General features: G+C 49.2%; 1 protein-coding gene across 1 annotated transcript in view; it reads right to left on the minus strand.

Moving 5' to 3' along the window:
- LOC144175721 (beta-scruin-like) overlaps positions 1-11813 on the minus strand; it is an 82770-nt gene extending 70957 nt beyond the window's left edge. Inside the window, exons 1-5 of the mRNA XM_077704755.1 lie at positions 11717-11813; positions 6192-6308; positions 4800-5153; positions 4552-4673; positions 4178-4374 (exon numbers count right to left, since the gene is read on the minus strand). Of these exons, the coding sequence (XP_077560881.1) occupies positions 4178-4374; positions 4552-4673; positions 4800-5153; positions 6192-6308; positions 11717-11813 (887 nt within the window). The remainder of the gene's footprint in view (positions 1-4177; positions 4375-4551; positions 4674-4799; positions 5154-6191; positions 6309-11716) is intronic.
- Between the last annotated feature and the right edge of the window lie 1249 nt (positions 11814-13062).

Consider the following 13062-nt stretch of genomic DNA (forward strand, 5'->3'; position numbering starts at 1 on the left):
CGGCGGGGAAGCCTGCGTAATCATCATCATCACCATCAGCCTACACAGGTCCACTGAAGGACGAAGGCCTCTCTTATTGACCTGCAACCGATCCTGTCCTGCGCTGCTCAAGTCCCCAGTTTACCCCCGAATTTCCTTATTTCATTCCTGTAGACCCATTTCTAGACCCATTTCATGGTATCCACTGTTACCCTAATTCTCCACCGGTTGTCGGTTCGCCTCACGGCATGGCCAGCCCAAGTCTGTTCTTTTTCTTTATTTCAGCTATGTTACCTTCTGCTCTAGATTGTGTTCTGATCCAGGCAGCTCGTTACCTGCCATCGAGTGTTACTCCTTGCATTATTCTTTCCATGGTCCGTTGAGCCGACCTAAGTTTGCTTTCTAGTTGTTTAGTACAACGCCAAGTTTCAGCTCCATACGTCATAACCGGCAGTATGCACTGGTTGTAGATTTTTATTCTGAGTGACGCAGGTAGCTTAATTTTCGTTATTTGTGAGTGCATGCCGAGAGCTCCCCAACCCATACCTTTTCTGCTCCGGATATCTCTTTCATGGTTAGGGTGAGCCCTAACCATCTGTCCAATGTAGTTATTCTTTTCCTTCCTCTAGCGTTGCCTTTTCTAAGCTTAAGAGGACGTTTCTCGCATGCTTATTCCTCTTTACTTTAGATTTATTTATATTTATTTCTAGCCCCCCTGCCGTGCTTCCTGATTGTCGCTCCTCAAGCGTTGTTTGCATGTTTCCTGCGGTCTCACTCATCGATACCAAGTCGTCCGCAAAGCTCAATGCTGAAGTATTCTCCGTTTACCCTTAATCGTATGTTTTCTACTTTCAAGCCTTCTCCAGACATGCTGTGAATAGTTTTGGCGAGGTGGTATCTCCCTGTCTTGCGCCCTCCTGGATCGGGAATTCATCGGTTTGCTTGTGGAGGGTTATCGTGCTCGTGTATTCCTCATATATGTCTTCTAGAAGCCTTATGTAGGTCTCCTCTATTCCCTAGCGAGTCTTTCTAGCACATCTGCGGTGAGTACGGAAATGAAACGCGTTCTCATAGTCTATAAATTCCATGTAAAGGGTCCTAGTGTATTCTGCGGATTTTTCTATAACTTCATTGACAACATGAATGTGATCCATGGTTGAGTACCGCCCTTTCCTAAACCCGGCCTACCCTCTGGGTCGTCGGAAATAGAAGCCTGCGCCACCACAACGTTTATTGTTTGTGGAGTCTCTCAATGACCTTTGTGGGACGGAAAGCTGTCTTTTCTTCTTTCGGGGATGGAAAGGGGGGTCAATGTTCATAAACGTGTGTGGGACATGCGGGGCTTCCCTGCGTCCTCCATTAATGCGGTGTTCATGTCATCATTTGCCTTGTGCCACCCTTAATGGAGGTGGTCCTTCGGAGCGCAAACGTCAGTGTCAATTGCACATAATCATCAACGAGGGGGATTTAGACGTTGCAGCCTTTCCAGAGCCAAACGTAAAGACCGAGAAATACACAGAAAGGATGGTGGGCGCGTTCAGTTCAAATTATGACGTCTGAGTAGGCCATGCGGTGGGCTTATCAGCTGGTTGTGTGATTTTAATACGTTATAGCGACGGCGTAGTAGTGCAGAATCTGAGGTCCAGATTGGACGCCTTGTTATTTGGAAATTTATTTCCGCGTCACAAGAATGGCGGATTGTATGTGTGCGTACGCGCAGTATATAGAGTCGGTGAAAGGAAAGTGTTCTTCGAAAAATTACGAACGTGGTTTGACACAGAACGGGTTATTGTGTTATTGTGTTTTCTTTTTTAATTGTGTGTGCTACGATCGCGATAGGTTGTACTCCATATCGCGACGGAAGCGAAATTTCTCTGAATAACATCACGGCAGTTTTGGTTTTGAAGGTGTGGGGAGCGCATTGGAATACAAGACGCAGATCGAGTTCACCCACTTTTAAAGCACGAGCCATGCGAAATTAGACCGAGCCTATGGTTTGCTAGATCTTGTGCCAGAATGCTCGGAGTATATGTTACGCCTGTGTCCTTCAGTAACCACTGCCTCGTCACTTGATTGGCAGGCGAAAAGAAAAAAAATGAAGACGTTCCACTGGGACTTACGGAAAATGAATAGCTGATGGTTGAAGGATGACGCATTTGATACAGTAGTAATAAAAAAGATCACGAACATTGATCAGGATACATGCGACTGTGACTCTAAGTGGGAGAACTTCAAAGCAGAAATTCGGATAGAAACATTGAAAACGTGAATTGCCTTAAAAGGAAGAAAGAAGCCCTGCTTGGAGGGATCCTGGAGACGCTTTCTGCACTACAGTTCTAGGTCACCTGGACTGTTCAGCGACGGTATTTAGGAGCTATGTAACAAGAAAATATTAAGCGTGCTACTGCGACCCCCTGCGGAAAAGTTAGTTAAGGGAAGCGCCTACTAAGGGCGCACTTAGCTCACGAAAAATGATAAGCTACCCGAAACACGATTATTGAAATAGAGTATAAAGAGCACTTTCTCTATGAATAAGACGCAGTTAGTAGTGCTGTAATTACGCAGCTGTTGAACCTTCGGTTTGTTCCTGTGGCGTTATCAAAGAAAAAAGTACCAAAAAAGTAAATCCTGTTGCGCGCGGAGCCCGGCACGACCTCCGCGCAGCTGCGAAGGCGGAGCCATGTCTCGCCTAGCTGTGACGTCGCTGTGCCTATGACATCGACTTCGTGCCTTCGTGTCGGTGACACACCGCGCCTAGTGGCTCTGCGCCGAGCACGTCGTTCAGAGTCTCGCAAAACATGGGCCGGCCGAACAAGTAGGTAACTGCGGAGCAAGAAAAAGCACGGCGCAAACGCCGTCGTGTCGCTGCTCGAGAACGTTGAGACGACTACGATCCAACCCCGAGTATCGCCCCGAAGTCGCCTCCCCTAAAAGGAAGGGAAGAGTGGTATACCCCCACCGGAACAGCCTTGTGAAATCCGGGTAAACTTGTCCTCACCCCCAACGCTTAGCCTACCCTAGTAAGAACATCGCAAAACTTAACAGAACTTAGCAAAGCCTAGAAAAACCTAGAAAAACTCAGCAACACCGGAAGAAGCTAGGCCGACCCTAGTTGCGCTGTTTCTGCGCAATTTTGTTTCGTTTTATGATGGTTTGTTTTCGTTCCAATCGGTCAGACTAGAATGGGCTATGTACAGCGTTTTAATATTCCCGCCGGCGATAGATAATGAAATAAAAGGAAATCTAGATATAGCTATTAGTGGAACAGGTTAAGAAAGCAAATGGCGATATAACTCCAGGAAAATCTCGAGATCCTGGCAGGTTGTGCACGGTGTTCTCAAAAGGTTTTCGTAATAACCAAAGTCCGGCGTTTTGTGACCTGCAAAAAGACCCCTACACGCAAGTAAGACTGCCCCCCCCCCCTTGAATATATTTTCAGCTTGGTTATATGTTGAGTGGCCAAATTATACAATAAACCAGGAGAATAAAGGTTCGCTATTCATATAGCTGGCATTTTGTCGCCGGTAGCGCAGTACCGTGAGACTGTGCTTCGTACGCGCTTCATTCGGGGACACCGTTCGCAAGCCGCTAGTCTCATCTTCTATAAACGACAAAGCACAAAACAAACAAATAAAACATTACGCGCAAGTGTTTATCAGTACGCGAGGAGCACTTGCGCCAAAGCCCTCGCAGTCATCACGTTAGGCCCCAAATGTGCCATCGGGAAGACAGGAATGCTACAAAGGCGTCGCTATGCGGTGCTTGAGAGACCGTTGCAGCACCGCTGCAGGAAGCGAGAAAATCGGCGTGTGTGCGAGTGAAACAGGACGCGCATGCGCGCCGAGCCAGTCTCGACAACAGGCGCCGGGCCTCCAGAGCGTGCATCGGTTGCTTATGCCACGCGCTCACGTGATTCGCAAAATTAAGTCCCCGACTGTACATACAAAACACCCGAAACCCCCTCCCTGGCACAAATAAAAAACCCTCCGACACCAAACACACATCAAAAACCACGCCATGACCGTAAGAAAACCCTTGGACACCTGGCACAGAACCAAAAACCCACGAAATACAACTAACGAGGTTACGCCCATCGCTAGAACACGCCCTGCACTTTCCCTGCTTTTCCACGACACACAAAGGCAACGTAAAAATACTTTTATCAGTCCAAGAGCGAAGGCAAGAATGGCGTTCTTACGGTTTCTTTGATGCCATGGGTCCTCTGTCGTAGGGCGTGTTATGCTTTGGCTTGAAGCTCGAGCGCGGCGACGTAGGTCCCACACTCACCGACCCCACCGGTGTGGAGCCGTCCCCCCCTCCCCGTTGCCCGACACTGTCTTGACGCGGCCGCTTGGCCACAGACTGGTCCTGGCCGCCAGTTTCCAAGTCGACGACCTGTTGGGGGGAAGGGGTTCCCGACGCCGGAAACTGACCCGCCACGCTCCCCGGGCCCTCACCGACGCCGTCGTACGTAAACTGGTCTCCGTCGTTGGCACTTCGCGCAGGTTGCACTACGACGGCGTCCGACTCCTTCACCTAAGCCCTCTTTTCAGGCGGCGCGTCTTCCGTCACCGGGTATCCGCCCCCCCATGCTGCAGCCGCCTCAGCCTCCTCATCGTCCATGATGTGCTCCGTTCTGTACACATCCCCCACCGGTCCGGTCACCTCCGCGTACGTCCGCACGCACTCGTTGGCTTCGTGACCGAAGCGGTGGCAGAGAGTACAGCGCGGCACCTTGCAGTCGCGCCTCATGTGCCCCGTGCCAGAGCAGCGAAGGCACTGCGGGGCCCTGCTGGGCACGACCACGAGCCCCAGCTCGCCTGCGACACGGAGCTGGTGGGGCAGGTCCTCAGCCCTCACGCCCGCGTTGAGCTTGAGGGTCACGGACCGCGCCATCGAACCCTTGTCATGGACGCCTTGTAGACGCCAGCGCTCCCATGAAACGTCGCTGACGCTCCCGAAAGGGGCCAGAGCGACGCGCACATCCTCTTCAGTCACACTGCAGAGCAGCCAGTGTAGCTTCAGATGCACGTCTTGGTTGGCCTGATCAATGATGAGGCAGCGGCGACTTTTCCCTTTGACATCCTTCGCTTGTAAAGTTTTCTTCACGCCTTGCTCCGAATTGAATGTCACCGCCCATACATGACTCATCTGGACCGCCCCCAAGGCGAGCACTTCGGGGAGCAATCCCAAACCAGCCAAGGTATCGCGGAAATCCTCGACGCGATATAGGAGGGCACGCATATCACAGTGAAAAAAAAACAGTATTAGAAACAATCCGACCTGTAGGCAGTGTTAGCAGCGATACTTGGTATTCCTTATCGTCTTCAGCAAACATCCTGTTTCCGCGGCTACCATTGGCCGCGTTAACCGCTCCTGAGGAGCGCTGCATCCTGCGTCCGTTCACTGTGGTGGCCGGAAGCAGAATCCCCCCTACACCAACCAAGAGACGCTTGAGGCCGTGCTAGCCTAGTCCTGAATATCCAAATGTCGCCGGACGGCACTCAAGCCATCCCTGGAGCGCTGAGCTAGAGCGAGGTCGGACAGAACTATAGACACTGCGTTCTAGGAAAGTGGCGCATACCTCCAGAGTGGCACATAATCGCAGTATTAAATTGGCTAGCCAAGGAATCCATCACGAGAAAGCTTCGCGTTCAGCATTGCATTTGATAGGGGTTGTATGATTTTAGGGGCGCCGCCCCTTAGCGGATCGGGCTATCTTCGTCTAATTTCGTCGTCGTAACCGTCGTCTCACCTAGTCACGGTAGTAAAACACCGGGACATTCGTTTACGACTCGCGCTCGAACGCGTCCTAAAGCGTACTAAAAAACACCGGGACACTCGTTTACGCTTCGCGCTAGAACGCTTCGTGCTTTGAAGACACGAGACTTTCACTGCAAAGCTGTATACTTTACCCCTAACGGTTTTATCTCCATTGGCAAAAACGCCAAGGCGCAAAGAATACACTTTTACACTGAATGCTTCGCCCCTTCCCCGGTTTTACGTCAGTGGAGATGGTCCATGATTTTTTGTTTGTTTGTTTAGGGCTAGCATTGGGAAAGGACAAGTAGAACGAACCTTTTTAGACGAGTACACTTCTACCACATTGCTGCTACCCTGACCTGCTACCACGAGTATGCAATCCAGAGCCTTAATAAGACATAAACGTGTGCTCTTTCCCGGTTGTTCGGCGGGCGGTTTTGCCTTCGTACCCAGGACGTAGATGCAGCCGGCGTAGTAGACCACGGCGTGGTAATTGCGGGGCTCTGGCAGTGGCGGAAGGCTGAGCCACTGGTTCAGCTGGGGCTTGAACACGAACGCTGACGTCCCTGCGCCAGAGATTTCCGGGTGATAGACAAGGATATAATAAAACGTTATTAATCATAATAGTAATAGCGATGGTGATAACGAAATAATATTATAGAAACGTCAATATTTTTTCCACATTTCTCCGGTATACACTGAACAAACTTTTCTAAAACGATGCCATGCTAAATAAATTGTCTTTACTACTTGGACGTTGCGTGCTGCGCCTCGCTTCGTACGTACGTGCAAACCATTTGTGCACTTTGTAGGACTTGATTGCTGACTAGTGGGTTCATGACGTACGAAGGAATACGTTCGCGCAAAAAACGAGGACGAAGGGACGAGAGGACCAGACGAGCGTTTCGGCATTTCAAGATGCAATTAACGGAGTTAGACGGGGTACTGAGCACAACATAGGAATTCACAAGTGCACGGCTTAACGATAGAGTATATGAACTGAGTAATGTCAATCCACAGAGACATGGCAGGCAGACCTTACACAATCTATATGCGTGCGCATGTGCCACGAGAGCATATGCAGGTATGAGTCTGAATCGCCTAACGGTCCAGATGTACAGTTGAAACTCGATTTTACGAAACCCGATTTTTGCGAATTTCCCGATTTAACGACCAAACTCGGATTCCCACCGCAGTTGCCATACGCTTAATGCGTTTACGAACTCGAAATAACGAAACAAACTTCGCCGCCAAACCCGATTTAACGGAAGCAACCCGGGAGAAAAGATGCATAGAAAAAGAGTTTTTTCCAAAGTTATGGCGTCTAGAACTTCTGGCAGTGTGCTGCCAGCGCAGGAGCTTGTGCTGCCAGCACACTGCCTCCACACTTTCAAAGCAGCTTCCGCACTTCCACTTTCGAAGCTGCGCCGGGCTACACACGCCCGTAACACGATCAGGAAGAGGCGTCGCGTAGTTGGGAAGAGCTTGCTCGGCGTCAGAACTTCGACGAGTTCGTGAACGCCGATGCAGACGCGGACACTGACACAACCGAAGTCCTCGACAACGAGGAGATAGTGCAGCTTGTTTCCGGCTCGCAAGAGGGGTCTGAAGATGCAAACGATCCGGACACTGCCGAAGCTCCCGTGCCCACACCAAGCCAGGTGATGGACCCCGTCGACGTTCCGAGGCGATTTGCTGGGGCAAACGAGGGTGCCGAGGACGCTTTCACGTCGCTGGCCAGCTACAGGAAGGTTTTTCGTTGGGCAATAAATTTGTCGTTCCCTCGATGTTACTAAGTTCCCGATATAACGAAAAATTTGCGGCTCCAGGTGACTTGGTAAATCAAGGATCAACTGCATACCTTACAGGGAGCATTGCATGTACTGTTAGTGAACATCTAAGCCTGTTTGTGACAGCAGCGGCATTTTTTTTAATTGTTGCCTGTAGCGGCGGCGAGACCTTCAATCTATAAAGAATTTTGTTTTCACCTGACGAATCTTATAATCGGGCATACGACTTGTGCGGAGAACTCACAGAAATGTCACCTAATCAGCGAAGCAGCGCAACCGTCACCGCTTCGGGAACAATAAAGTCTCCGTTCGGTGCCCTAAATTGCAGTGTGACTGTACACTTTTCTTGTTCGTATTTTAGCTAAGTGCCCCATCCACGCACGTGCAATACCGGAGACGGGTTGGGCGATGTCAAAGCGTTTTTTGCCCTGTTTGACCATTTGACCTTTTTAAAAATTGCGCTATTGGGCGTCATGTCGTACCGCCGCGTATTTGCGAAAAGGATTAGCGATCACGCATATATACAGATTTTAAATAATATGAGCGCTAATTTGGATAGACAGAGCAAGAGACAAATTTCCCCCCGCCAACGCGCAACCGCCAAGGCTGGCCGGCCTTGTAGCACTCTACGTGTGATGAAGGCAACCTTGGTTTTAACTTTACGCGTCTGCCAAAGGCGCGGCTTGGCAGACGAATTACGAATATTTTTAACGTCATTACCAAGGCGGAAATCGCACGTATGCGCAATTGCCTAGGTGAAACTTGCCTGCTCTACGTTAGCGTTTTCAAAAATTTGCTGCCGAAATAACATCGATTTGGCACATGTCCGCCATAAATGTCTCCAATGATTTCTTCCTTGGAGTTATCACCAGCCGCAGATTTTGACTTGTGTTCCACCATGGTCATGTCTCTACGAAACGCGGTTTCGCAAGCAGTCACATTTTAAGTGAACAAGAACTTCTGTGGTGACTCAACGAGAGAAATCTGTTTCTACATCTATAGCGCCTGACGTGTCACACTTTGGGCGCATATAAAATGCTACCAGTAAAGGCCCCTGTTTATCATACTTGTTTACAGTCTACAGAATTTTCATCACAGCAATGCGTTTGTCTAGACAGCGAAGCCCATTCTGAAGAACTCGTCGAATAGAGCTCCATGGTGAAACATGGGTTTTTACGCAGATTTTTGTGAGCCCCTAGGGCCCTCTTATCTTTTTTAAAAGACCTCCTGTGTTGCTCCGGGAAAATTGTTTTCCGAGCTAGGCGCCTGTATATACGCCTCGAGCACTGCCTGTCGAGGCACCATTAAAATACCCCTAGCGGTAAGTTTCGAAAACGCCGCGGGAGGCTCCTGCCCGCCCCTCACTGTCTCCGCTGCTTTTGGGGCACGTTCACGACTGATATTAGCCGTTTGTATTCACTAGAAACGCACTTACGTGCAGCAGTCACTCCATTCGTAAATGTGGTCTATTTACGAGAGTGTAAACGTTTCCGACGCGATATAAGTGAGGTGCATCCAGTCTGTATAAGCGCGAGGTGTGTCTCACAGGCTGGCGTACCGAAACAGGCATATGCATGGAGCTGATTATCGGTCCACTGGCCTGAAATTTGCTGACAGCATCTGCGTCAGCAGCGTTTACCCCTATGGTCATGCTACGGCTACACTCTACGCTGTAAATCGGTTTTGTGTGCGTGAATACAGTTAAACCTAGATGTAATGAACCTCTATGTAACGAATTCCTGGTTTTAACGAAGTTTCCCAATTTCCCATTACCACCCCCATTGAAACCTCTATGTACTGAAACATCGCGCTTGATGTAACGACGTCGGTGAGCTGATAAGTCAATGTTTTTTTTCACTTTTATTTAAAAATCTGCCGGAGAAATTAACTAATTTAGCGAATAGTGGCCCTATCATAAACAACCAGCAGCAATAAAAACGTCTGAGGTTGTCTAAACACAAAATTCATTATGATGATGATGATGATGGTGACGCAGAATAGAGGCTAACGTAGCACTCACTTCTGGTTTTCTTGTGTAGCGTGACCCGACACCAGCTAGCAAGAGCAACTACCCTTCACGTTTTTTTTTTTTTTCGCCCGCACGGCAAACTACCCTGCGTTTCCAGGAATGAGACGGTTTCGATTCCAGAATGAAGTTTTGAGGTTCTAGGCGGTCCTGTCAGCGTGTAGTCGCGCGTCTCCGCTTCTATACGTGGCATCGGTTCGTCGGTGATGAGTGGTGCTGCTAGAAAACAAAACGGTGTGTTTTTTGAAGAAAAGCGCACAATTTTAAATGCCATCTCGGCTGGCGAGAAAGCAGAATGTTGCCGCATGGTATAATATCCCAGCTAGCACCCTCTCAGGAATATTGAGTGCGGTAAAGAGCATCAAGTTCGCAAAAAGGCACCCTTTCAGCATAAGTTTGGTTCTTGCAAAGCGTGAAGGCGCCGAAAGGTGTCCAGAGGCATGTATGCGTGATTACGTTCTTTGGAGCACCGTGTTGTGCCTAATCTCGTGCGAAAGCAGAAGGCACCGTTTTTCGCTGTGAAATAAATTCGTCGATGGTGAGTTCACCTTCCCTGATGTCTACTATTTTGGCTCCGTTTTTGCTTATTCCCGCGAGCCTTAACTCAAAACCTGCATGTAGCGAGAACCTGGACGTAACGAAAAATTGCGAACTTTTGTCAACTTCGTTACATACGGGTTTAACAGTCATCTAGCGGAGCACTCATACCTGACAGCACGCCAGCTATGCTTGCCGCTATGATACCTCAGATATTGAACACTAGCCTGGACAAGACAATGTGGCATAGATTTCGTGAACATTTCATGAAAGACGTACGATGGGTAATACAAAATTGTACTCAGGTATCAGCACATGGCAAAAAAAAAAAAAGTCATGCTGGGTGGTCTTGTAATATCTCGCTCGCAATAGCTCGCAATATCTCCTACATTGATCCTCCACGAGCAGCGCGAGACGGGCTTATAAAGTAATCCGCGTCCTCGACTAAATTCTTCTTGGAAACATCGAACCTGCAGAATCTAGCACAAACCGAAACCAGAGGGCTTTATCAGATACCACATACATACATACATACATACATACATACATACATACATACATACATACATACATACATAGGAAACTTTATTTGCACCAGTCACAGAGAGTTACCTCCGCCCTCCTCACCACCCCCCCCCCCATCCCCATCGGCCGGGATCCCTTGGGACACGGCGGCTTCGAAGGCGAGACCGATGACTTTGCGCTGAGTGCTTGAGGTCCGGGTGACCATTACGACCTCCCAGGATGCAGTATTTCTACGAGGTTTGTTGCGAGAGGTTCACGTACTGCTAAGCTGTGCATTGGCCAGGGGAAGTACCTTACGCGTTAGTCTAGAATGTTGGGTAATTTCGTGAAAATTGTCAAGTTTGTCTGCCCTGAGGGATGGTTGTGAAAACCGGTCTGGGGAATCCTCGGCGATCGTCCGGAAAGTAAGACCACGGGCGGTCGCATGTGTCTTTTCGTTCCCGATGAGACCCTGATGAGCGGGCGTCCAAATAAGCGTCACCTGTTCGGCTGTCACTTTTGCATTCGCGAACATTTTCCAGGCAGCGTTTGAAATCCTGCTTAGTTCGTAACTTCTAATGGCTGACTTTAGAGTCGCTGACTATCACCTTCGTTCCTGGCTTTGTCAGCGCCAGGGCGATGGCAGCCTCCTCTATTTTTTTGCGTGTCGGTACTAAATATTGTGCAGCATGAGTTCGGGATGCCTTCTTTCGTTACTGCGACTTCCGTGTGAGCTTTTTTCTTAGGTGCTCTGGGGCGTCGGTGTATAGGACGTACGGCCTGCCTCCGTATCTGACTTTCAGGGGGACGGCCCTGCCCTCGCGATATGCCGGATTCATGTTCCTGGGTAGGGGCGATATCGTTAGCTCTTTTCGTACATCCTTAGGAAGGTCCTTCATGTCCTCAGCAATATCTCTGGATTTGTAGCCCAGTCGTTGTAGTATTCTTCGACGTGTTATACTGCATAGCAGTCGTTGCTGCTGCGACGCATTGGTCACCTCAATGACCTGGTCTAGGGTGTTCGAGACGCCTAGGCTGAGTATCGTGGCCGTCGAGGTGTTCGAGGGAAGATGCAATGAACTTTTGATTACATTTCTTATGATAATGCCGAACTTACGTTTCTGTGCCTTGGTGAGTTTCAGGAACAGGGCAACAAAGAGAGTCCGGCTAAGGCCGAAGGCCTCAAAAAGCCTGAGGAGGTTGGCTTCCTTCATCCCACCTTGTTTGTTGGATACAATGCAGTACACTTATAACGATATTGAGAAAACCTATAAATATCATCGCTATAACCCGTGATCGTTGTATCTGGAGTGCCGTAAAAAAATCGTCGCCGGACGTACCTTTTGTAGCTCCAGGCTTGAATTCGCTATTTGCACTAGTGAATAAATATTGTAGATAGTAGGCCCTCGAAAACAAGACTTTATTCCTTACTCCGAAGAGCGCATCACGGCTTCGACACGCCGAAGTAGTCCGGAATCTGCAGTTGCGTCGGCGGAAGCTTGAGCTTCACAACCGCGGTGCGCATAGCTTGCAGCTGCTGCGAAAGCTCGGGCGGCATTTCTTTGGTGTGCATGAAGTCAATCTGCGAGTCGATAGACGTGTGTGCACTTTGCGTGGTCATCGACGGGGTCGTAGAGGCGCTGTCAACTTCCTCATCGCTGTCGCTGGTGCCGTCGCACAACGCTGACGTCTGTCGCGACTATACATACGCGACTATTGCCTGTCAGTGAGTTCATCGCAGAACGAAGCAGCACTGTCTGTCGTCAGGAAGTCGGGAAGGAATGATCTAGCCGTTGCTTGCGCGATCGCCGCGGAAGAGAGACTGACCGGCGGGTGGAAGGCTTTTCGCGGGGTTGCTTTTCCCCTTTTTTTATCATTCTGAGTCGCTCCGCGGTCGATGCGCAAGGCGCAAAACGTGCTAAAGCTGGCGCCATCTATGTAGCGCGCCGAGCCAACTCGCGATGCTCTCGGATATTTGAACAGGCTGGACGCACTGCCGGCAGCAATGCCGGTAGATACGAACTCGCCTACGCCAACTTTTCGTCTTGTCTCGGCATAATTCGCTTCAGAGGAACTTATAAATGTAAATGTTGCGATTATTTTGCATGGAATGCCATCCAGACGGCACATCGTTGTATCCGATATGCGGTAGATGACATATCGTTATATCTGATTTTTTCTCCCATAGCCCCAATGCATAAAATGAGACTGTTCAGTCGACCTATCGTGTTAACTGATATATCATTATATGTGGTATCGCTATAAGTGGACTGCACTGTATAGCTTTAACATTCAACAGATTTGCTCTATACGGTTGTCTAGTTTCGTAATTGTCTCTGTGTTTTGGCTATTTGCCTGTACGTGTAGTCCTAGTGTCCTGATGAGTTCCACCGCGGGTATCGGTCTTACGTCGGTTCTAAGCCTTATGTCATAATCGTTTCAAGATACCTTCCTAAGATAGCT

Source organism: Haemaphysalis longicornis, unplaced genomic scaffold (genome assembly GCF_048455015.1).
Source record: "Haemaphysalis longicornis isolate Haplotype H1 unplaced genomic scaffold, Haemaphysalis longicornis Haplotype H1 scaffold_3, whole genome shotgun sequence".
Lineage (NCBI taxonomy): Eukaryota > Metazoa > Arthropoda > Arachnida > Ixodida > Ixodidae > Haemaphysalis > Haemaphysalis longicornis.